We start from the raw sequence: 22,935 nt of genomic DNA, 5'->3' as shown, positions 1-22,935 counted from the left end.
GCCTGCCCGTGGCAGGCGGGGGCCATGGGGGCCGGCACCGCGCGCACACGCTGGCTTCTAACTGGCTTTTTATTTTATATCAAGAACACTTGGTTTTAAAATCTTTACAAAGGACAAAACGCGGCGACTCCGTTAGTGTGTAAAGAACTAAAGATCTGCTTAAAAAACGTCTCTGCAAAGAGAAACGACTGACACAAAAGAGATTCTCTGCAGCGCAAAGAGGGGCAGAGGTGCCGAGTCTCCAGCCCGGGGCCCCGCTCCCAGGGTCCCTGGGGTCCCCAGGCCCCAGCACTGGCCCCAGCACCCACACCCAGCACAAGGCTGGGTCCCTGGACCCCGCCTGCTCCCTCTGCCTATAGCACCATGGCCCAGGGCCACTTCTCGACACAGTGAAGGAGCCTTTTCCAGGGCACTCAAGATGCCAAGCTGCCTGGGGATGCCCAGGCACTGGCCAAGAGGGTTGCCCAGCCCCGTTCCTTGTCAGTCGTGGGGTGCTCAGCAGGCGGAGCACTGGGGATGCGATTACCCTGTGGGGAGGCACAGCCCCGGTGCGGGGAGCCCCGTGGCCACTGCCAGTGGGGTCCCCCCTGCCCGCCCATGCCAGTACATGGGTGCAGGGACTACACCGTGTCCCCCCTGCACCCCATCAGCGCCCTGGGTCGACCCACGGGGCCCTCTGGCCGGGAGCCGGGAGAATCAAAGCACTTCTCAAAAGTTAGATAGGAACGAAATAAAGCGCCAGGGGAAGACCGGGGCATCCAGCCGTGCCGGGACCCCATGGGTCTCCAGGCTCGGTGCCACACCGTCCGTGGGCACTGCCCCTCCGTCTGGGGGCTCTGTTGGCCCCACCGGTCCCTCTGCCAGTGTTTGCTGCGTGCGTGTGCGTGCGTGCATGCGTGTGCGCCGGCGGCGGGCAGCTATACCCTGGTGGTGGAGTGTGAGTGCGGGAGCCCTGTGCTGTTGAAGCCGGCAGTAAAAGTGTTGTAGGGGTGCAGGGTCTGCAGCCCCACCAGCGAGTTGGGGATCATGGTGATGGTGTTGGGGGTCATGAGCGGGATGTCATCCGGAGAGCGGCGCAAGGTGAGGGTGTAGTCGGGCAGAGCAGCCAGGCGCAGGGTGTCGTGGGGTGGCACAGCCTCGCACTCACGATGCCCCTGGCTCACCTGCAAGGAGGGCATCTCCTCATCAGGCGCGTGGGTGATGTCATTGGTGGTGCCATGCTGGGGGCTGGGCTGCCGGTGCGTGTCCTGCCGGCGCTTGTCCTTGCGGTAGTAGAGGGCGGCGAAGGCCAGCACGTTGAGGAAGAGGAGGGAGGCGCCCACAGCAATGGTGACACTCAGCTCGGTAGAGTAGTCGCGGGGGCTCTCAAGCAGGGTGCCTGCCTCCTGCTCTGGGCTCCACTTCTCCTTCCCATTCTCACTGTTGTAGGCAGGCGAGATGGCAGGGCGCTTGGTGGTCCAGATCTTGCCGTTGGGCCGGCGGGTGATGTGGGAGTTCTGTGTGGTGTCGGGTGGCGGCACTTTGGTGGTGGTGGAGGTGTAGTGGAACATATCATGCAGGTTATACAGGTGGGGGACCAGGTGCTTCCAGAAAGCCACCTTGGTGGCCCGGTAGTGGTCGCGTACCCGTGGCTTCAGCCCGATGTGCAGGTACAGCTGGTCACGGGGGTTGTACTTGGACCAGGCCACCTCCTCAAACCGGTTGGCCTTGGTGTGGATGAATTTGGTGTCCTGGGGGACAGGCTTGTTGGGGTCCCTGCGAAACACAGGCAAAACAGAGCTAGCACTGGGAAAAGCCAGAAAGGTGAGGAGGGAGAGCTGGACGTGGAGATGGAGGCTGGGGGGGGACCTTTGCCAGTGGTGGCACAGGGTGGGCTGGCAAAAGGTCCTGCATGGCTGGGCAGCACCCCAACCCTGGGTCAAGTCTCACCCACGATAACCACGGCCAACCAACCTCCCCACCCCTGTGCTTGGCTGGATCCTGTCCCAGGGGGCTGGCCGTGCTCTCAGCTTCTCGCTGTGTGGTTGATGCCCTGACCTCAGTGAAGGTACAGCACATGCACCTCTGGGCATGACATCCCCCACCACAGCACTGTCCCAAGGGGTGCAGCTGCAGTGAGTGCAGACCTCCCAGGCACAGCACCCATCCCCACTCACCCTGTCTTGGCAAAGTTGGTCCAGTAGGTCATCACCACGGCGCTGAGCATGACATCGTTCTTGGAGAAGTTGCAGGGAAAGAGGTCTGTGGGGCCAATCATGGGGATGCCGAACACGTAAGGCACCTCATCCCCATGGGCTGCATCAGACCACGCAGGCTTCATCAGGCTCTGGCAGTGGTGATAGAAGGCGTAGAAGTAGGTGGGGGAGCCATAGCGGGCATGCAGGTCAGCCGTCACCACCGATGGCTCTACCCACTGGTGGTCAGTGAAGAGGGCCACCAGAGTCTTGCGACGTGTCTCAGGGTTGTCCCTGTCAGCCCAGTCTGTGTACATGAATTTGATGGTCTCCCGCAAGGTGTCCTTGCCCTCGGGGTAGCCGTACAGGTTGTCTACAAAGTTGGAGACTGAGTAGTCAAAGTCACTGCCTGAGACACCGTCCTCGGGGTCCACCACCCCCTCCACGAACTTCAGTCCCTCACCCTGGTTGACCCCCAGCATGATATCATAGTTGAGGAACTCGCCCTGCTCCATCAGGATCTCCGGGTCGTCCGGGATCACATCCCCATCAATGACTGGCCCAAAGGCCACGTGGTAGCGAGCCGGCTGGATGTCTTGCTCCACCAGCTCCTTGGCACTCTTCTGCCGCAGGCAGTCTACCATGTCCACTGTGTCCAGCACATTGCAGCCCACCTTGTCGGCCAGCATGCTGGTGTACTTCACAGGCTGGTAGTTCACCGCCCAGCTGGAGAGCGCGGAGCCACTCTGGATGATGGCTCTCTGGAAGAGACCTGCAAGACAGGCAAGGAGCAGAGGAAGCTTGCAGCGGGCTGAGCACCGTTCCAACACCCCAGTGCTGCAGTGCAGGATACAGCATGGAGAAGGCATCAATGCCCTTGGACCCCTGCAAGGACCCAGTGCTCCAGCCTGCGCCTGGCCTTGACCCAGGCTGTGCTGCCCGCTGAGCCGGGCTTGCATGGGGGGCTCAGCTCAGGGCCACCATGAGGGTGGCAGGGTGACAGCTGGGCATGCAGTGGGTACTCCTGGCAGCAAGCAAGGGCTGCTGTGCTCCCCAAGGATCCCATTGCAGGGGTTAGCCCGGCAACCCCGTCCTGGTGCGGGAAGGAGAGTGGCCATGGTTGCATCACAGCCTGGCCTTGCCAAGCAGCCCATGCTGTCCCAGCCACCCCAAGAACGTGTTGCCTGAGCCCCCAAGGGGCACATGCTGCTGTTGGCTCAGTGCCATCCTCAGCGCCCAGGGTGGCACCGGCTTCACTGAGCAGCCAGGCTGCAGGCTGGCAGCAGTGGGAGGGTTAACGCCTGCTCAGGGACACTTAACCCTGCATGTCCCACCCCAGCGCTTTGTCAGGGTCCCCCTCGCCCCCCTCCCTGCCGCTTCCTGCCCAGCTGGGGCTGCTCGGTGCCAATCCGGCCCCGCAGGAGCATGCTGCCAGATGCACAAAGAGGGCCTTTCTGCCACTGGGAACACAGAGGGAGTGGACTTTCGCCCTGGAAAATGGGGCCACAAAGGCCCTGGCCCAGGCAGAGGAATGCGTGGCTGTGCTCCAGCCCCATGTCAATGGCGCTTGTGCTCAGAATACAAAGGGCGGTGAGGAAGCGGAGCCTCCGGGGCGGTGAAAGGCAGCCGGGCTCAGGGTGCACCCTGGGGTCCCTGCTCTCTGGCCAGCCTTCTCCTGCACCCCGAGTGCTGCCTGCGCCCTCACCAGACCCTGGCACTTGCTCCCTGTGAGGGACTATCTCAGGCGGTCCCTGAATGGTGCTGGCTCAGCAGCATGGTGGCCACGGGGCTGCCCCTGGCCGCCCTGAAATGCGGAGCACCTGCATGAGACCCCCTGGGCAGCCAAGGCCATGCCGCTCTGCAGGGGGGCATGCACCTTCCCGCAGCAGAAGTGTTCAGGGGCTCCTGGCTCCCAGCCACCATGTCCATAGCTCTTGTCTGCACGCACAGTCCTTGCTCTGCCAAGTACCTGACATACAGTCCCATGTGCTGGAAGAAAGAGAAGTCACAAGCTCTGTCACCTACCAGTGCCCTAGAAAGCCGTACCCAGCCTAGAGGTTGGAGACTGGCCATGGATTTGCTTGCTCTGCACCATCATCCACATGCCAAAGAGCCAGGATGGGGGTTCCCTGGCTCCCAGGAGATGCCATCCCAGCAGCAGCTATTGATCCCCACCAGCAGCATCACTTCCCAGACAGACCCACCAGGCTAGGCTCTGCCCCTGCCCGCCCCTGCCTGGGGAAGCACAGGCAGCTGGTGTCACCAACAGCTGGTCACATCCCTGATGAAGCCCCTTCACTGTGTCTCTGCATGGCCATGTCCTGACCCAGGAGGACGCAGGAGTCTGTGAGAGCCCAGTCCTGCCACATCCTCCCCCTCCATGCCAGCACCCAGCTGAAGCCCAATAAGCACCTCAGGGAGGCATCACTACCCTGCAGCTCACCCCAGAGCCCTCCAGCCTGCTGGGGCCCAGGCAGGAAGATGCAGCTCTGCCTTCCCTGCCTGTTCCCCTCCAAGGTGAGGGTCCCGATGCACCCCGTGTCCTGCAGAGCTGGCTGCCACAGCACAGCGGAGGCACGTGGTGGGACCAGGGCTCTGCCGGAGGGTGCCCGGTGCTGCAGGTTGCTGCCAGCTCCTGATTTCCCCTTCACTTTGCACAGTAGCTGGGACTGAAAACATCTCTGGAGTTGTCTGGGCCAAGCCCTGCTCAAAGCAGGGTGCTGGGTGCCTTGTCCAGCTGAGGTCTGAGCATCCCCACAGCTGGCAGCGAAGGGCAGCAGCCCCCACGGAGCTGGAGATAGGGCAAAGGAAGCACAAGAGGCTTGCCTGGCAGCGACTGCTCCTGCCCTGGCATGGCCAGCTGGGGAGAGAAGCAGCACTTCCGTCCTAGGCGAGGAATCCACCCGCCTACAAGGGCTGAGGCTGGCAGGGGAGCCGCCGGTCTTCCCAGCAGCCAGACACAGCATGCACTGCACCAGCCTCCAGTGTCTGCCTCTCGCAGCGCCTGGCAGAGCAGGCACAAATTAGCAGCTTCATTAATAGTTCTTGATCACTATGAGTTTTATTTTGATGTGATAAAAACAAACCTGCCTGGTCTGCAGGCTGCATCTTAGCACAGCTCTCCTGCAAAACAAACCTGCCTGGTCTGCAGGCTGCTTCTTAGCACAGCTCTCCTGCTGTGCTCCAGAGCCCCTGTCCTGTCCCTGGGGAAATGGGTGCTCCGGCACAGGGGTTTTTTTGAGGTCATTTTATGGCCATTTGCTTTGATGTGACACTGTCTGCAGCATCGAGCACTCCCTTCCCACCTCACGGCATTTACAGCCAACAGGAGCTCCCCTGCCACAGCAACGAGGGTGCTGGGCATCCAGCGCAGCTGTGATGCAGGGGGGGATCACATCACAGGCATTGGGGCTGGATGGGGCAGCAAAAGACATGGCACACAGGTGCAGGGTTTAGTGGCAGAAAGCCTAGTGTCACCTGAAAAGTGCTATACTGGCATGACAGTATTTTTCGTGGCTGGAAAGTCAGGGAGCAGCCCCTCCAATCCACCCCCAACCTCTTTCCATGCTGCTCCCTCTATCCTGGGCCCGTACAAGTGGTTGAGGCCACCTGGGCAGCCAAGCACACAGTCCTGCTTCCAAAGAGGTGTCACCATCTGACCATGAAAATCAGTCTGCAGCCTTGGGGCTGCCCTGCCAGAAGCACCCAATCCCAGAGAGGAGACTCCTGGACCAAGAGCACCTCCCCGCGATCTCCACCTGCCTCCCAGGCACTCCTGTGACGGAGAGAAGCACCCTAAGAAGCACCATGAATGCATTACACCCAGTGTCCCTTCCCCAGCCTTTCACACTCAGTATGGGCAGAGAAAACCCTTTGTCTTTCAGTAGGAGCTTTCAGCCTGTAAAAGACTACCCAAGCCTGTGCCCACGCTGCCCAGGGTGCCTGCACAAGGGCAGGAGGGCACGCAGAGCCCCAGCTATCCACACAGGGACGGCACAGCCCCGCATGGGCCCCCGCAGCCTCAGACCATGCCCTGCCCTGCCTGCTGCTCAGAAACGAGTCTGCAAAGACTTATCCGTGCTCCTTTCCTACACGCTGCTCAATTTACCATCTAGCACAAGCAAAGCATCCTCTGGCTTTAGCCATCAAAAGCACCTCCTCCTGTGGGCTTAGAGAGCTGCTGCCTGCCCCACACGGCTCTGGGTAGCTGGGAATCCTACCCCAGGAGCCCCAAAAGTGGTGAGGGCAGCCCTGGTCCTGCCCTGCTCTGGCATTGCAACATCAGCAGTGGCTCTGTAGGTATAACTCACATTTTCCATGTTCTTGAGCTTACTGTAATCTAAAACCCATAATATTTGTCCAAGTCACCTGAAGAGGATGGGGCAACAGCTCAGGAGCTGGCACAGAGGGAGCAGGACGACAGAGGGGCTGACTTCAGGCACCGGGCACTCATGCAGGAGCACGGACTGAGCACAAGTGTACTGAGTGCCCCGGGGCAGCAGGGAAAGGGGCCTACCCAGAACAGACATGTCCTGAGTGGGCAACAGCAGCTCCATACTTGCTGCCAGGGTTGGATCACTTCAGCTTTACCTGCCTTTTTGTTTCTCCCTGCTTTATGCAAACATGGCAGGGCACCAGCAATGGTGACAGCAGAGCCAGCGGGCTGCAGGGCAGTCATGGAAGACTAGGGACCACCATGGACTTAATGTGGGAGTGCCCAAGCTGCCAGCTTTTAGGAAGCAGCTGCCCACCAGGTCCAGACATGCCTCTGTTGTTGGGTCTGTGGGACAGAGCCCAAGCTGCCAGCTTTTAGGAAGCAGCTGCCCACCAGGTCCAGACATGCCTCTGTTGTTGGGTCTGTGGGACAGAGCATCCCCCAGTGCGCTGGTCCTTGGGGCACCAAGGGGAGCCCAGCGGTGGAAGCAGCCACCCTGAGAGCAGGAACACTCTGCATAGGGTGGGCTGGTGCTGGCTGTGCCACAGGCTCTGGCGCAGAGGGAGCATGGGGCACTGGTGGGCTCCAGAGCCTGCTTGGGATATCCCACCACGTAGGAGGCTCTGGAGCTCCTCTGCATACTCTGATCCCATGGGCCATGGCAGCATGTCTCAGCCTCTCTGCTTCAGTTTGCTGGTCCATCAGAGGAGAGGCTGGCAGCCAGCTGCAACCGCTGGGCACCCTGATGGGCAGCAGGGATGGGTGCAGAGGCATGGGCAGCCTGTCAGTCCCACTCTTGTCCCTGGGGAAGGGCCATCAGTGGGAAGCAGAGCTTCCCCACGACGATGGGTCTGCATGGGTGTGGGCTCACCGCAGGGCAAGTGGTTTGCCAGAATCAGGCAAGTTTAACCAAAAAGAACTAACTGGAGAAATCTGGGAGAAGAGAGCTGTTTCGGGTTTGCCTTTGACTCCATGGTGAACTGCCAGCATCCTACGAGCCCTGTGCCAGGTGTGGGCTCAGTGTGGTGCTGCCCTTCACTCCCCATCATGAGCACAGGCTCTGCCATCTCTCACTGCAGCTAATGCCAGCCTCGTGCTGCCCACAGCACCTGCAAAACCTCCACATCGAATACTACCAAGCAGACCATGATGCTGGTGCTGGTGCAGCCACCTGTGCAGCAGCCTGGGCTGAGATCATTCCTGCTTTCAATATCGGGGCAATCAGTCCATTGACAACTCCCAGGGCCAGAGGAAGGCTGCCCAACTTTGCCAGCAGCCTGGCCAGCACCAGCCCCCTCCTGTACACCCTCTGCCATTTCATCAGCCCTGCTGAGGTTCTGAAGTTCTCGTTCGTTCCTGTGTCATTCCCAAGCTGTTGAGCAGGACTGCAGCTCTTCACAATGGCTTCAAGTGCAATTTTGTGTGTCTCTAAGGTGCAGACTCATGCCCGTGTCCACTGCCCACACGTGTCCCCCTCTCCCCTGCACCACGCTTGAGGACACAGCACGGGAAGAGGGCTGCACCCTCATATAAAGCCCCTGTGACCAAGTCCCTGGCAGGCTGGTACCCTGTGGACCATGTCCAGTTCAGGCTTTGCTCCTGCAATTTCCTTTAGGATGTTTATCAAGAACACCTCTACTCCCATGGTTAATTTTTCTTCCCCCAATGCTCAATGTAAATGTCTTTGCAGGTGGTTCACATGCATTTGCTCTTATGTCAACACAATCTTTTAGTGTAAATAATTCCTATCTTTATCTAGGGTAAACACTCTGCTATATTTACAGATATCAATCATATCACTTCCATCTGTGTTTTACTAGTCGCAGCACTTCCAGCTCTCCCAGTCTCCCAAGATGGGGCCCTCCATCCCTCCCCAGGCTCAGGTCTGGCCTCCCCTCTATTCCAGTATGAATGCTTTTCCTAGCACTGAGATCCATGCTCCTGGTGTCCTGCTTGATGCCCTACACCCCCTCCACACCTGCACGTGGGCGAGCCCAGGCGCCTGGACAGAAGGGGTCCCCACCTCTCCCCACACCCAGGTGCTGGCCCCAGGCTGCAGCCCCGCACGCTGGGAGTACCAGTGCCATCCCTGGCTCCCACGTGCTCTGCTGTTGGCTTCTCCCTGCCCACCGTCAGAAGGTTTTGCTTCCTGGCCCTGGGTAAGGCTCTCACCAGTGACTAATTAAAAAGCAGCCCTGACTTTGCTAGGGTAGTCAGCAGCACCCGGGTGGGCTCCCTTCCCTGGGTTAGCATCAGCCAGGGTGCTTGCTCGCAGCTGCAGCATCCTTGGGCACAGCTGGCACCTACCTTCAGAGTGGTGGGAGAGGGTGAGCAGGCTGACGCAGGAGGCACCGATGCCGGAGCCGAAGACGGTGATCCGCAAGGGATCTCCCCCAAAGAAGGCGATGTTCTCACTGACCCAGCGCAGCGCCTGTATCTGGTCCAGCAGCCCGTAATTGCCCTTGGCAGCCTGGTCCCCCGTGCTCAGGAACCCTATGGGCCAAGGAGAGCCTGGTTAGGGATGAGGAAGCAGAGGGTGTCCTGACCTCCCACCCCCCTTCCCCAGGTCTAGAGGAACTTCTATGGGACCCTGTCCCACCACGAGATCCCACTACCTTGAGAGTCCTGTGAGCTCTAAGCTGGAGCAGGGATACCACCGACCTCTAGCCACCCTCTGCACGGCACAGAGGGGCGAAAGGCTGCGAGTGCAGCTGCAAGCCCCGGAGAGCCTCTCCAGCCGACTGCAAGCAGTGACAGGATGATGGGCACGAAGCCCTGTCCTACCCAGACTACTACCTGTGCTAATAACGAGTCAAGACATCTCATGCATGCTCCAAGGAAAGCCAAAGAAAGCACCAGTGGCTGCAGGCAGGCTGAGTGTGTGCACAGCCAATGCTTTCCATGGACTAGCATGGCCTGGAGGAGGCTCTATAAATGTAAGGTGGTGGGCTGGGCAGAGGAACCAACTGCAGCTTAAAATACAAAGGCTCTCAGTGAGGAAGATGCTGAGAAATGCTTTCAATAGCAAAGGGAACACCCAAGATAAGCTATCAGTGTTTCGTTTGCAAAGCAGGAAGCCAAAACCATGGTCCTGAGGTAAAATCCAGGCGGGTAACCCCAGCAGGCAGGGAGTGGTGCCAGTGCTGCTCCAGCACTGTAGGTGCTCTGGCTGGGTGTGCTGCAGCACTTCAATGGAGACGACGATGACACCATTTAAGTCTTATTTCATATTGTGATTTATGTCTCTTAAATTTGCACCTATCCATCTTAAAGGCCTGACTTTTAATATTGAAAGGTCTTGAATAGGCTTGTTTTTACTGAAAAGCCTATTTTCTACCAGGTAACTGCCATCTTCCCCAAGTGACTATGGGGTCCGGAGGCCATCAGAAGGATATGCTGCTCCGGGTACCGGCCAGGAGCCCAGCTGCCTGGGGAGAGCACCGTGCCAGGCTGGATCGCTAGGAAGAGAGCTGGTCCTGCCAGCAGCTTGGCTGGGAAATAGCTCTCCGCAAACCTCCACACCCCTTGTTCTCCCTGCTGCTAAGGGACGCAGCAATGATGCTCCAGGCAAATCTCCTGTGTCCCAGCACCTGGAGGTTTCTGCTGTGGCAGGTAGGGGACCGTCTTTTGACCCTGTGTCACCTCTCTAGGTCACCAGTGCTTGTAAAAATGGGACTGCCGCCCTCCTCTATACGGCACCTGACAGCCTTCTGTGATCCCCTCTGCAGACAGCCAGGCTGCAGTAGGTGGCTGCAGGGGTCCCGGCAGCTCAACTGGCTTGGAGGCAGCCCACACCCGGGGAGGGAGAGCTGCCGGGTCCCCAGGGACAGCTAGGCAGTGTCCACTGGCAGCTCACCGCTCCAAGCCCTCTCAGGAGGAGATACTGGGTAAACATATTTATTATTTATTTAACCGCAGACCAATATTTGCTTTCAGCTGAGCCAGTTTGTGTAAATGAGCCTGGGGGGGGGCAGTGCCAGGAGCCAGACCACGCTGCAACCGCCCGCTGGGGGCACTGCCACGTGGCACCCTGCTCGTCGGCCAGGGCGGAGGGCAGGGGCAGCACCTGCAGCGCAGCCCCCATCCTGCCGGCCCCCACACCCCCCCACACCCCCTTCCCAGCTGGTTCAAGCCTGGTTGGCCGTGGGGACTCATCCCGCTGCCCGGCCGTGCTGGCGGCACAGCCCACGCCGGCCAGCCCATACCGAGCACTCCAACGCGGTAGTTCAGGGTGATGACAATCACGTTCCCGTAGCTGGCCAGGATGCTGCCGTCTATCATGTTCCCCGTGCCCTCCATGTATGAGCCACCATGGATATACACCATCACCGGCTTGGCCCCGCTGTCCCCGGTTTCACGTTCCCGTAGCTGGCCAGGATGCTGCCGTCTATCATGTTCCCCGTGCCCTCCATGTATGAGCCACCATGGATATACACCATCACCGGCTTGGCCCCGCTGTCCCGGATGTCTGGAAGGAGAGGCGGTTAAACACAGGACCCTGCTGACAGCCGCAGCACCCTGCCCAACAGGCAGACCAAGGACGAGGGCAATGCCAGCTGCCAGGACCAGGGAGGGGGCTTAGGAGCCAAACCCAGAGCTCTCCTGAGGGCTAGAGCATGGACCTCCAAAGCCAACCACCACTGAACCAACCCCGTCAGCCCCTCTCCAGGTGGTGGCAGCTGCTGTGCCGTCCCCACACTGCTGTCCCCTTGGGGGTCTCAGCACATGTGGGAGAGATGCTGGCTGGACCTGGCTGCTCTTCCCCAGAGCCGGGCTCTGGCCCACGTGTGGGAGCCAGACCAGCAGCACCTCCGTTGCAGGTGGGAGTTGCAGAGTCCAGCCCTGGGATGCAGCCCCATGTCCCATCTTTGGCTGGACCCAAGCCCTCAGCTCTGGGAGTCCTGGAAGCTGGCATTGTGGGGGGGGCAGGGATGGGGGTGTGCAGGACCTGGAAGGCGGGGGGGGCACTGGTGGGTGCTCCAACATCTGACTCTCCTGCCCCCCCCCCCTCTTCCCATCCCCCTGGGAAGTCAGAAACCTGCCGGCTGCCTGGATGTGAACCCATGGCACCCCAGTGCCCAGACACAGACATGGTGATGAGGCAGACAGTGTGTGCACGTGTGTGTGTCAGGGAGTTCAGCATGGCATCCAGATGAGGACCGGGCATGAGGCATGGAGTGAGGATGGGGAATGGGACCCTGAGGACCAGGGAGGAAGGACTGCAGGAGCCTACGGGACAGGGAGCAGCCACGCTCCTTCTCTTGACTGGCCCTGTCCAGGGGACGTCCTGCCCCTTCTGTCCCACTGGCCCGGGATCCCTCATGGAGCCGAGCCTGGGCGTGAGGGAAGAACACACGTTTGGCTCCTGGTACATCTTGCCCACGTTACATGGAGGAGGTGGTTGCGCCCATCATGGAGATGGTGCCAGGTCTCACATGCCTGCGGTGCCCAGCCCTCTCCTGGGTTGGCAAGCCAGCACCGATGGACTTTGCCCTCCCTCATGCTCACCCACACCCAGCACCTTGCTCGGGCAGGCTGGCATCACCTGCTGGGGCTGCTCGGCCTCGGCTGCCCCGGCCCGCCGCTGCTCCCTGCCTGCCTCCCTTGCTGGTGCACTGTGCTGTCCCGGCAGCCAGCCCCCGCTGCAGTCCCCGCGGGGCTGGGACTCCTGGGGCACAGCCACACCAACTCAGCGGGGATGCCTGGCTGGGGTGGACATGCTCCCTCGCACCCACCTAACCCCTGCCCATGTCTGCTCTTCCCCACGGCTTGCCCATCGCAGGGGGCTACAGGGCAGGCTGATGGGTACCTCTGGCCATCCCCACCTCCAGCTGTGGCCCGTGGCATGGCTAAGGGTGGCCTCCCTCCCGTATAGAAAACCTCTTCCCTCCACGAGAATGAGGATATGGCAAAACCTGTGCCGGCTCTTTTCCTATTGCCAGGATGCAGCCAGGCAAATGCACAGACCTGGGGAGCAAAAAGCGCTCACAGCTCCTCAGGGACAGACATTGCCCATGTGGCAGAGCTATGGCAGGACAAGTCTTCCCAGGGCCGCCTGCTTGAAATGCAAAGAGCAGGAACATGGGTGCTTGTGCCTGTGTCCTCTCCTCCCTGCCATATGCTCCCGCTGACGCACAAAGGGACATCCTCACAGCAGAATGGCAACAATGTGCAGAGAGGTACTAGGGAATAAATGGCTCCTAACCGCTGCAGCACATTTTAGTGTGCGGGGATTTAGCACAGTCAAGTCACTTACGCTGAATGCCAGTTTATACCCTGGTACAAGAGATCCTGGGGCACAGGTTAGTGTGAGAAAACAATGGGGGTTTGGTACTTTTCATCTGTTTCCCAGATCCTAAACACCATCTGCCAGGCTGTGCTCAAGCTACCCTGGGACTCTTGCACACCATGAGGTTTTACTGTCCTCGGCACGTTAGGGCTGCACCCTGGCCAACCCTTCCCCCTGCCTCCTCTTCACATCCCTGCAGCTAAACACACCGACTCCATACCCTGCAGAGGAACAACCCCGTTTTACTAAAAATAGCTTATTCTGCAGCTTGCTTAGCCCTGGCATACATATAGAAGCACATCTGCTTGAAAGCCCACTCGCTCTGCCTTGGCTGATGCTGATGCTCTGGTTGTAAGCAAGACCTGGCTCGCATTCGGTGGAGAAGGAGAGAAGTTAACAGAAACCATGTCTGAGCAGACCTCAGGTCTCCTGGGCATGGCGAGGTACCCTGTGGGTGCCAAAGGTGCCAAGCTGCTGGCATGGTCACCCTGTGGTGGTGCTCACGGCAGGGCCGGGCAAGGGTGGAGAGGGAGGTCACTGGCTCCCAGCTGTATGTCACTGACTCCAGAGGGATGAGGCTGGAGGTGGGATGTGACCGGGCTCAGGGTGAAATGGGCCCAGGTGCCCGAGGGCTCCTCTCCTCCCAAGCTGCCATGCTTCCTCCCTGCCCTCGCTCAAGCGGAGCGGGAGAAAACTTCTCCTAAAGCAAAAAAACCCCACAAGCTTCCCCCCCATCCCGAGGAGGGGAAGGGCCTGGGCGCCCTGCACAGCCGGCCAACCTGCCCCCCGCCCCGCGCAGCTGCCCGGCACGGCAGACAGACACACATAGGGCTCCCTGGGGATGGCAGCGGATGGCGGGCAAACGGAGTTGCTTTGCGTGTCATGCAGTGGCAGCCTCGAGCACAGAAATACCTTCATCTTCATCCCCGTCATTATCCGCTAAGTCCTCGCCCTGTTTCTTAGCGCTGGCTCCTAGGGACCAAACACGAGGAGACAGAACAAAAAGGAAAACAAAAGGAAACAAAACCAAAACAAAACAAAAAACAAAAAACAAAAGAGAATTCAAAAATAGCATGATAGCAGAGACGGTGGGGCCAGGCCTGCACCCCACAGCACTGCCGGCTACTCACACTGCACCTCTCCCAGAGCCAGGACGGCACAGAGCGCAGGCAGGACTGCCCCAGGAGCTGCACCAGGATGCTGCTTCGCCTGGACCCCTTCCCAAATCCTCCCTGGGGAGTGCCGGGGCAGCAGGGAGGAGGAGAGCGGGCCTGGGTCAGCATCAGTGCCGGCGGCAGATCAGCCTCTTAAAGCAGTCGCCGATCCTCCTGCATCCCAGCCTGGTCCCCGCCTGCTTGTGCACTCTTGGGTCCCTGTGCCGGCGCAAGGCTCCCTCTCCTACCACCTGGGTGCGAGCAGGAGATCTGCTCCCAGCTCTGCTGCCACAGGGGACAACCATTCCCTGCCACCAGCAGAGCCCACGTGAAGGATTGCCCTGGGTGGCCACTGACCACCAGCTGGGGTCCTGCCCATCATCCCCACGTGGTGCATTGCCTCTTGTTGTGCCTGGCACAGCTATGCCGCAAACCCCCAGTGCCGCAGCACGAGACCACCATGGCACACTGCAGGGAGCCATCGTGATGGGTCCTTCCCTGCGCTGCTCGGCTCTGTCCTGTACCAACTGCCTTCTAGTTCAAAGACTAGTTGCATGGTTCACTGAGGATTGCAAAGGCACTGACCAGCTTGCCCTGACCAAGACAGAACCCTAAAAATAGTCGTTTCTGTAACGTCCTGAACACCTTCTAGTTGTTGCATGGCCCTTAGCAAATCCGCGGTGCCAGGGCACGGACCACGCCAGCAGCCCCACCCCACACTGTGGGATGCTATTGCAGACGATGTGCACTGAGCGCGGTACTTCCCGAGCTGCATGCAGCCGGCGTGAGCCAGGAGAGGTGGCCTGTGGGCTGGCAGGGAGCAGACATGGTGCAGATCTGTACTGAGGCCCCGTTGCTGCAAAGGGCTGCATGCCCTTGTGGGCACAAAGCTGAGTGGTGCCATCCCTGTGCCCTGCAGCCCCAAATTTCAGGAAGAGGCCATGCTCTCCTTACCCCCTTAGAGCTGCAGACCAGCACCTGTGGTCCTCTGCTCCCCAATGCCTGCACCAAAAACGTTCCCCTGGTGATGGTGACCTCAGGGGTGACAGCAGGGTTTCCTCCAGCTTGCGCTGTGCCCACGCTGCCCAGCAACCTCCCCCAGATGTGCAGGGCTCTGAGGTCCCTCCAGGCACCCAGCTAATCCCAAGGCCCCGCTGCTATCACCAGCCGGCTCCATCGCCACCGCAGCAAGGGTTTTGCATGGCCTCCAGCAAGTCTCCTGCGAGCAAGGGGCAGCCCTGCAGCTGGATGAAACTACAATGAGGCGAGCACAAAACTGGCCGGGAAGACGAAATTGGGGAATCGTCCTCACTGCCACTCTGGGAGTGGGATCCCACAGGTGACACAGGTGACGGATAGCAGAGATGGCAGCATGGAGGGGGACAGGATTTGAATTTAAAAGGAATTTGTGATGGGGGAGTGAGAGGTCTGAAACGGTTTTGGGGCAGCTCTATCGGGGCAAGAGGCTTGCACAATGCCTTAAGCCACCATGACCTGCTGGAGAAAGTCTGGAGGAGCAATGACCAGAAGTCTAGAAAAATCCAGCAGGCAAGAAAAGTTTGCAGGAGGCTGGGTCACGCGAATCCCAGGAGCAGAGGAGTGATGGGAGATACAGCAGCATCCTGACACATGAAAGGCCATGGCCAGGTGGTGAGGTGGAAGAACAACTCCCTCTCTGCTGCGCAGAGCACAGGCAGCCCCGGAGCTACACGAGGCAGGTTGAAGCTGGACGAGAAGAAAACCTTCCTGGTAGAAAGGGCAGGAAAGCGCTGGAAGAGGTGGCTTGGGGAGGTGTTTAAGACCAGGCGAGACACCCTGCCAGGAAGAGGTGAGGTAGAGCTGCTCCTGCCTGGGGCAGGGATGGATTGGCTGTCTCCAGAGCTGTCCTGATATTCTCCGACTCAGAGTTCACCTCCCGACCTATCCGCTCCATGCCCCAGCCCTGCTGCCTCGCCTCCTGCTTCACCACCCAGCCTTCCCCTGAGCTCCTCACATCATTCTGTTTTCACCCAACGCCACCCCCAGCCCTGCCACCTCTAAACCCAGCACCCCAGCCCCAGCATCCCCCCCTCCTGTTGCATCTTTCCCACGTGCTCCCTCCCCAGCCCACCCGCCAGCTGCACACTCAGCTAGGCGCGTGCAGCTGCCTGGCCTGTTCGCAGGAGGCTGCAAGCTTGACCTACTGCATCTTCATTAGGAAGAGCTGCAAGCCCAGAAAGCACTTACATGACAAAGTACTCATGCAATATTTGCTAACTGGTGCTATGCACCAACCTCCTTGATACTGCTCAGGGATAGGGATTTTTCTCTAATGAAGACCACAGGCAATGAGCCTTCATCTGCACCATGCTTCAGAGCTGGGAAGCTGATCACAAGCAGCTGGAGATTCCTTTCCACTGCCAAGGGCCCTGGTGCTGTTAAAGCCCCGTGACCAGCTGGGCTGCAGCCCTCCAGCCTGGTCTCCTTCAGGGGACAAAGGTCTCCATGCAGACAGGGATGGAGAAACCAGCTATGAGGAGCTGTCAGGCTGTGGACAACATCCCTGTGATCTGAGCAACTGTCCTGTCTGAGCAGGGAGGGATCCGGCTGGAGACCGCCACCCTGGAGCTTAGGGATGGCTGGGACAAGCCTAAAGCAACCTGAGCTTCACGCACCACAGAAGGGACAGTAGAAAGCAGCACTAGGAAGCTAAGCAAAGCAGGAGTGCAGTAATGCAGGCCAGGGGGAAGGGGAACAGTGGTGGCACATGTGCGTGGCAGATGCAAAGCACGAGCCTTCCCCATCGGCAGGAAGGTGCCAGGGTAGCTGGGGTTATGGCTAACACAGGCTGCTGCGACCAAGTGGGCTTTTTCCCTTTCACTACATTGTTCACCTCCACGACGACCCACTGATGCCCCACAGTTGTGAGAGCAATTACAGCTTCACTTCCCTCACCCATGCCTTGCACTTTGCTCTATTACCTCCCTCCACTGGTTATTGCCATGTTCAAGGACATCCATCCCAGGAGATCTTCCTCCGCACTGGCAAAGGCCACTACGCAGAGCCCTGCAGCATCTACTCTCACGGGGATGGGTTTAAGCTTGTGGATTCACAGCTGGAAAATCCAAAAGGACTTGTGGCTCTTACTCCCCTTACTCATCAAAAACTCCCTCCACTAACCCAGTGTGAATGCCTGTTTGCCGCTTCACTTTAAGCTGACTGCGAAGTGACATTGTTTAGGCCGATAGGAAGGATGCACACGCTCTTATCTGAAGGCTCTAGGAAGATTTAAGCTCAAGTTCAGAAAAAAATAAAATCACTTTCCCTGAAACAGGGGCATCCACACCGGATTTATGCTATCTTAAGTAAACCATGCCAACAGCACTGACACCAGTGCAAAGAGATAAAGGAGGGTGAGGAGCCTCAGTCCTTGGAGCCTTTGTGCTCAGCATGGTGTGGATAAGAGAAGAGCAGGAGCCTGAGCTGACACCTTTCCAGATCCAAATGTCTGCTCAGGGTGGCCATGGGCAGCCCCAGCACCCCATCCTCATTGCAAGCTCCCTGGGGCACCCGCTCCCATGCAGCAGCCACGACGCCACAGTGAGCAGGAGCCCACAGCAGTGCTGCCACCTTGTCTGATGGCCACGTGTACCCAGAGGCACACACGCTGGTGGCCACACTAGCTCAGGTGCTTCTCTGGGAGCAACAAGGAACAGGACCGGGACTGATGACAGCTGTTGAACCTGCTGCTGCACAACCCCATGGACAGGGGCAGCTCCCCTGGGACCTGTGTCGGTGGCCCCTCCAGCCATCAACCTTTGCTTCAGGACTGCAGCGCACCTTGGTGCTGGCGTGCCCCTCCCTGTCCCTGGGTGATGCAGAGGAGTTATCTCCATCCTTGAGCGGACTCCTTAAAAGCACTGCATCTTCTCACGCTCTGCTGCCTCTGCCAGCACAAACACCTACCCTCACCTTTGCAAATCGCTCCCTGGAGCGGAAGTGGAATGCCAGGGTGGTGGTCTGCTCCCAGCCAGCTCTGCAAAGCAGCAGGCTTTGCAGGAGGCTGGTGAGAAGCCTTCCAGCAAGGGAGCATTGCAGAAGTTGCGCAGCCATAGGGAAGCCTCAGCCAGTACTCGGACAAGTTCACTTCTTGGAGAGCCACAGAGAAGCCACAATGCCTTTCCCGCAGAGCAGCCGAAGCGCATCCTGAGCCCAGGAGCTGCTGGGAGCTCCAGCCACCCTCGCACAGCAGAGCAAGATGCTGGACTAGCACATTTGTCTCTGCAGCATCGCAGACTCTGCACAGCCCCAGCCAGAGAGATTAGGGCAGTCGCTAGTAAAAACCAGGGAGGGCTGCTATGTGCAGGGCAGCCACACTTTTCTCCTCCAAAAATGACATCCACCTCCTCATGCCCTGCAGCAAGGCTTGCCCAGGCTAGTGGTGAAGGGGAGGGGAAAGCATGCCGGCGCCCGCCACAGTCAAACACAGGCTGGAAATGTTGGCAGCACAAAGCAAAGGGCAGAGCTGCGTTTTGCACATAGGTACTATACCGTGTGTGTGTGTACATGCTCTTCGGGCAGGCAGTGCTATTTTCACAGCAAAACCTGAGCCTCAGCTGAGCCTCAGCGCTGTCAGCTCCTCCGGCACAGTGCATGGCTAATTATTCTCAAAGCACCGCTGCCCTGCCTTGCTCCCAGAGAAGGGACCAATGTGTATGGAGGAGACTGGCATGTAGGAAATTTCCATATAGGAAATTATTGTGGGCAACTGGGCAGGGACACAGGGACATTTTTCTGTCCCTGGGATAAATCCTGATAAATTCTCAGTCCTTTGGCTGCTATGAAATACACTGAGCTTAGGGGTGGCAGAAATCATGAAAACTCCAGTAAGGTGGGAGCTGAGGTGTTTTGAACCACCAAAATACTGCACAGTTGCCTGCTCTGTGAGAGGAGAGCTTATTCACCGCTCATATGTGGCCTTAGAAATAATAATCAAGAATATTCCAGAATGAGCCAATGTTCAAATGACACGCAGCCCGAGGAAATCAGGTACTGCAGGTACATTATCCTCACCCCAAGCATTACTAACCCAGGATACACGATGAGGGGCGGGGGAGCCTCCGTGTCTCATCACAAGTGACTCAATTTTGAGCCAACGGCCACCAGAGCTGTGACTGGAGCCAAAGGGCAGCGCCAGTGTCTGGGTGTGTTAATTCCCGGCACGTCATGCCTAGATACCCAAATGGCCAGCACTGGGGATCTGCTGGTCCATGAGTCAGCAGAGCCCGGTGGGGGCAAAGGACACATCCCCCACCAGCTCCCCAGGAGGTGACCAGAGGCAACCACAGATGGGCTGCAAAGAAACCCTGCCTGTGAGCAGAGCCAGCGGGGAGGAAAAACCAGCAGACGAGCGCACCCAAGGTATTTCACCATGCCTTACATTGTCCCCCTTCTCCAGCCATAACCCAGACCCTGCTTCCCTGGCCCCAGCCGTAGGGCTCGGGACAGTGGGGGTCCACCAGCCCCAGCAGCCAGTGGGAGGGCCAGGAGAAAGCGCTTTGAAGTGGCTGGCGATTGCTGGCACAGCCGGCTCCGGAGGCAGCGTGCGGAGACTCCCTAATGCGCCAGCCCTTTCAGGGGCAGCCTTGGAACTCAGAGAGATGGCGTGTGAATAGCCAGGACAGCAACAGGAAAAGAAAAGCAAAGAAACCCAACAACAGAACTGGGGGAAATGGCGGGAAGGAAAGCGCTCCCCAAACCTCCAAGCCCAGCTGTGCCAGCCCCGCCAACCCCAGGGGCACAGGGAGGCAGAGGCCAGGATGCAGGGACCCCACTGCCACAGGATGCCCAGGATGGCAGCCCCTGCCTGCCAGACACCCCTTCCCTGCACTGAGTCTTTCAGAAGAGCTTGGCTGCCCAACCGCCTGCACAAGCAACTTTGGGATGCACAGAGCAGCCTGGGCTCTCCCTGCCTGCAAAGGGGTCATGCAATGGGATGGGCAAAGCATCGTGTCTGACAAGGGGCCAAGCCAGCTCCCATTTGCACGTCTCCACTCCCCGACCCGCGGTGCTGGGGCTGGCTGGGAACACAGGATCACTTTGGGGCAAGGCAGGGCTGAGCTGCCCCCCTTGCCCCAAAGTGCAGCAGGATGAGCCCCGCATGGCCCTGGGGATGGAGGCAAAGCAAAGTGGAGATGTGTCTGAACTGGAGGTGCTCAGCCGCCCACAGGGCGGCTGGGGCTCAGGGAGGATGCTGTGCCAGGGGGTGGAGAGCAGATCCTCACTGGCAGCGCTGGCAGAGGCATAGGGGTGTGAGCAGCGGGGAGCAGTCTTGGCAGGACTATGGGCTGGGGCAGAACATGGCAGCATTTACACAGCCAGGAGAGGTTTTATGCTTTTAACCGAGGAGCTTTGGATGCAAAATGACCAGGGATGCAACGGGGGAAAAGCTCAGCCCAAGATGGGCTGCAGTCCCCCATCACACAGGTGCTTCCCTGAGTGGGTCTGTACACCCCCAACGGGGGATGCACCCTTAAGGGATGGGTGCATTTAAGTGCTACCCACCATCAGAGGCTCCCCCTCATACCCAGGGGCTGGGAGGCTGCCGGTGCCAGTGGGATGAAGGCGGGAGCGCAGGCTCAGCCCAGGAGAAGCTGTTCTGAAAGGCCTGGAGCAATGTGAGCATCCTCCTCTGACCTGACCCCAGACCTGTGCTCCCAGCCGGCACCAGTCCTGGCTCCCACGGCCGGGGAGCAGAGGTGACCGGAGCATCCACAGGGCTCCTCCGAGTAGGAAGTGGGGGGTGGCAGGGTGGGCTGCTCAGAGGGCCCACGGTCTGCGTGGCAGCACAGAGAGGTGCCAGAGGAGCGTGCCGTGGGCTGGGCACCGGCCAGGCACCCTCTCACTCTCTCACTCTCTCTCTCTTTCCTCTCTGTGCCTCTCTGCCGGTCGGCTTGCTACATACCTCCTTTCCTACATATTTTCTTGTTGGGCTTTCGGGTGCATTCCTTGGAAATCCGTTTTACTGTAAAATGAATAAAAGACTACAAAATAACAGGAGGCTCCACTGGCGGGAGTGGGCATGCAATCACAACCACGCTGCTGCCCTCCCGCTGCCCCCGGGACCGCAGGAGGTGGGGAGGGAGCGTCGCCATGGGAGGAAAACTCTGGGCCAGCCGTGCTGGGCGGGAAGGAAGGCATGATGCATCCCGTGGCCAAGGGCCCCAGGGACAGAGGAGTGGAGCCAGCCGGCCTGGGAGAAGCCACCGGCCCGCCAGGCTGCTCCACCACACAGCAGACCCACTGTGGGTCCCTTCCAGCCCGCTGAAAATCCCCAGGGGCTCCCGTTGCGGTGAGGCTGGGGCGGGCGCGCAGGCAGGCACTGCCTCCTCTGCCCTCTACTTACAGTTCAGGTGGGATCCCCTACAAAGGAAAAGGTTAGACAAGGAGGCACCCAGCGCCGCTCAGCCTCACCCCAACGGGACCATGCCCAGCAGGTCCCCCGCACCCCAGGCTCATCACTCTGCTGCTGTGCCGCCAGCAGATGCGGAAGCAGCCAAGCAATGCACCTGCCAGTGGCCCCAACCTCCCGTCTGTACCAGGGCCCAGAAAAGGGCTCCGCGGTCCCTTCCTTGCTGGAGCATCTCCCCAGGGAGAGGCAGAGAGTGTTCCTCCCAGCCGCAGCCCACACCCACAACTAGCGCATGGACCTGGGGAGGGTGGGAAGGGGGGAGGAAGGACAAACCCGAACCAACTCAAGACAGAACCTGGCACTCGACGCCTGGGGAGCACAAACCAGCTTGTTGCTCTGTGGATCTGCGGTCAGAGAGTCGGATTCAGATTTAGCAACACAAGAGAGGAACCCGTGACGATGCCATGGAGGTGGAGGGGCAGGGGGACTGGGAGGCGTGGAGGAGCACGAGCACACGAGACAGAGATGGCAGCTGAGGGCAAGAGGGCGAGCTGCGTGGCCAGAGAAAGCTTTCCACAAACAGACAGCATGCTGCAGGGTCCACAACCACATGCTTCAAACACAACACCCAGGTAAGACCAATCACTGCTGGGGAGGGGCAGAGCGGCCCCCTCCGCCCTCCTGTGGGCACCCAGGCCGGGACTCACCATCCTCCGTGGGGATGTAGATGTTGAGGTACAGACAGTCCTCATTGGGGTCCTGGATGTACGTGGCCACAATATCCAAATTGGAGGTAAACCAGATGGGCAGCATGATCTCAGGAACGGCGTTGTGGATGTTCTGGGGGCAGACCGGTGAGAAGTGGGTAGCGTTCCTGATGCCCGACCAGGATGGCGGTGGCTCAGGGGGCATGAACCTCTTCTCCCCGATGGGGGGGGCAGCATAAGGCACCCCCAGGTACTGGTCCACGGGCCCCAGGATCTCGCTGGGCAGTGGCACGCGCACCCCCCGTAACTTCCCATAATGCGTGTTGACAGTCGGCGAGTAGACCTGGCCCTCCATCCGCACAACTGCTGAGGCGAAGCTCAGGACCCAGAGGGCAAGACGCAGGTCCCAGCCGGCCACCAGCTCAGGCACTTGGAGAACAGGGGGCAAGAGAGGGCTTCTCCAGAGTATAAGCCACATCGTCTGGGAGGAGCAGCACCAACATCCAGGCCTGAAGCTCCTGGGGCAAGGGCTCAGGGCATCCCCATCACGCCAAGCCTCCGATTTGCCCACCGGGAACAGAGCAGGAGAGCCAGGAGTCAGGAGCGCACAGCCCAGCCACACCTTCTGCTGGGTGAGTCAGGAGCACGGATGCAGGGAGATGTGCCACCACTCCTCACAGCCTGCCAGCTGCCCACTGCTGTCCGCCTGCCAATGGCCCGGCCTGGAGGGGACTGCTGATACTGTGGAGAGATGGAGGGAATTAACAGCAGACTTGCTCAGGGAAG

At 59.4% G+C, this 22,935-nt stretch overlaps 1 protein-coding gene across 6 annotated transcripts; it reads right to left on the bottom strand.

Annotated features, from left to right (window-relative positions):
• Positions 1 to 917: 917 nt before the first annotated feature.
• Positions 918 to 22,627, bottom strand: NLGN3 (neuroligin 3). 6 transcript variants are annotated; one of them, XM_009287613.1, is made up of 8 exons: positions 22,150 to 22,627; positions 20,996 to 21,055; positions 13,811 to 13,870; positions 11,022 to 11,077; positions 10,815 to 10,908; positions 8,917 to 9,102; positions 2,157 to 2,946; positions 918 to 1,755 (listed from the first exon to the last, which is right to left on the bottom strand). In XM_009287613.1, exons 1-8 carry the CDS (start codon positions 22,625 to 22,627, stop codon positions 918 to 920), a joined length of 2,562 nt encoding a protein of 853 aa, XP_009285888.1. The 6 variants fall into 6 exon arrangements, with proteins under 6 accessions (XP_009285888.1, XP_019329744.1, XP_009285889.1 ...); XM_019474199.1 differs by having other exon boundaries at positions 10,815 to 10,941; positions 11,052 to 11,077; positions 22,150 to 22,270; XM_009287614.1 differs by lacking the exon at positions 20,996 to 21,055.
• Between the last annotated feature and the right edge of the window lie 308 nt (positions 22,628 to 22,935).

This window comes from Aptenodytes forsteri, unplaced genomic scaffold (assembly GCF_000699145.1).
Source record: "Aptenodytes forsteri isolate BGI_AS27 unplaced genomic scaffold, ASM69914v1 Scaffold265, whole genome shotgun sequence".
NCBI classification, from domain to species: Eukaryota; Metazoa; Chordata; class Aves; order Sphenisciformes; family Spheniscidae; genus Aptenodytes; species Aptenodytes forsteri.
Note: the sequence above shows the minus strand (reverse complement) of the source record. Positions and strands in the feature narration are given on the sequence as shown.

What these genes read in the sequence shown, in the direction of transcription:
- NLGN3 (XM_009287613.1), bottom strand. Translation starts at nt 22,627, where the DNA reads ATGTGGCTTATACTCTGGAGAAGCCCTCTCTTGCCCCCTGTTCTCCAA. An exon ending in CTACATCCCCACGGAGGATG is followed by an intron (nt 21,056 to 22,149) that starts GTGAGTCCCGGC and finishes TTCATTTTACAG; the next exon opens with TAAAACGGATTTCCAAGGAA. An exon ending in ACCAACTTTGCCAAGACAGG is followed by an intron (nt 1,756 to 2,156) that starts GTGAGTGGGGAT and finishes TGTGTTTCGCAG; the next exon opens with GGACCCCAACAAGCCTGTCC.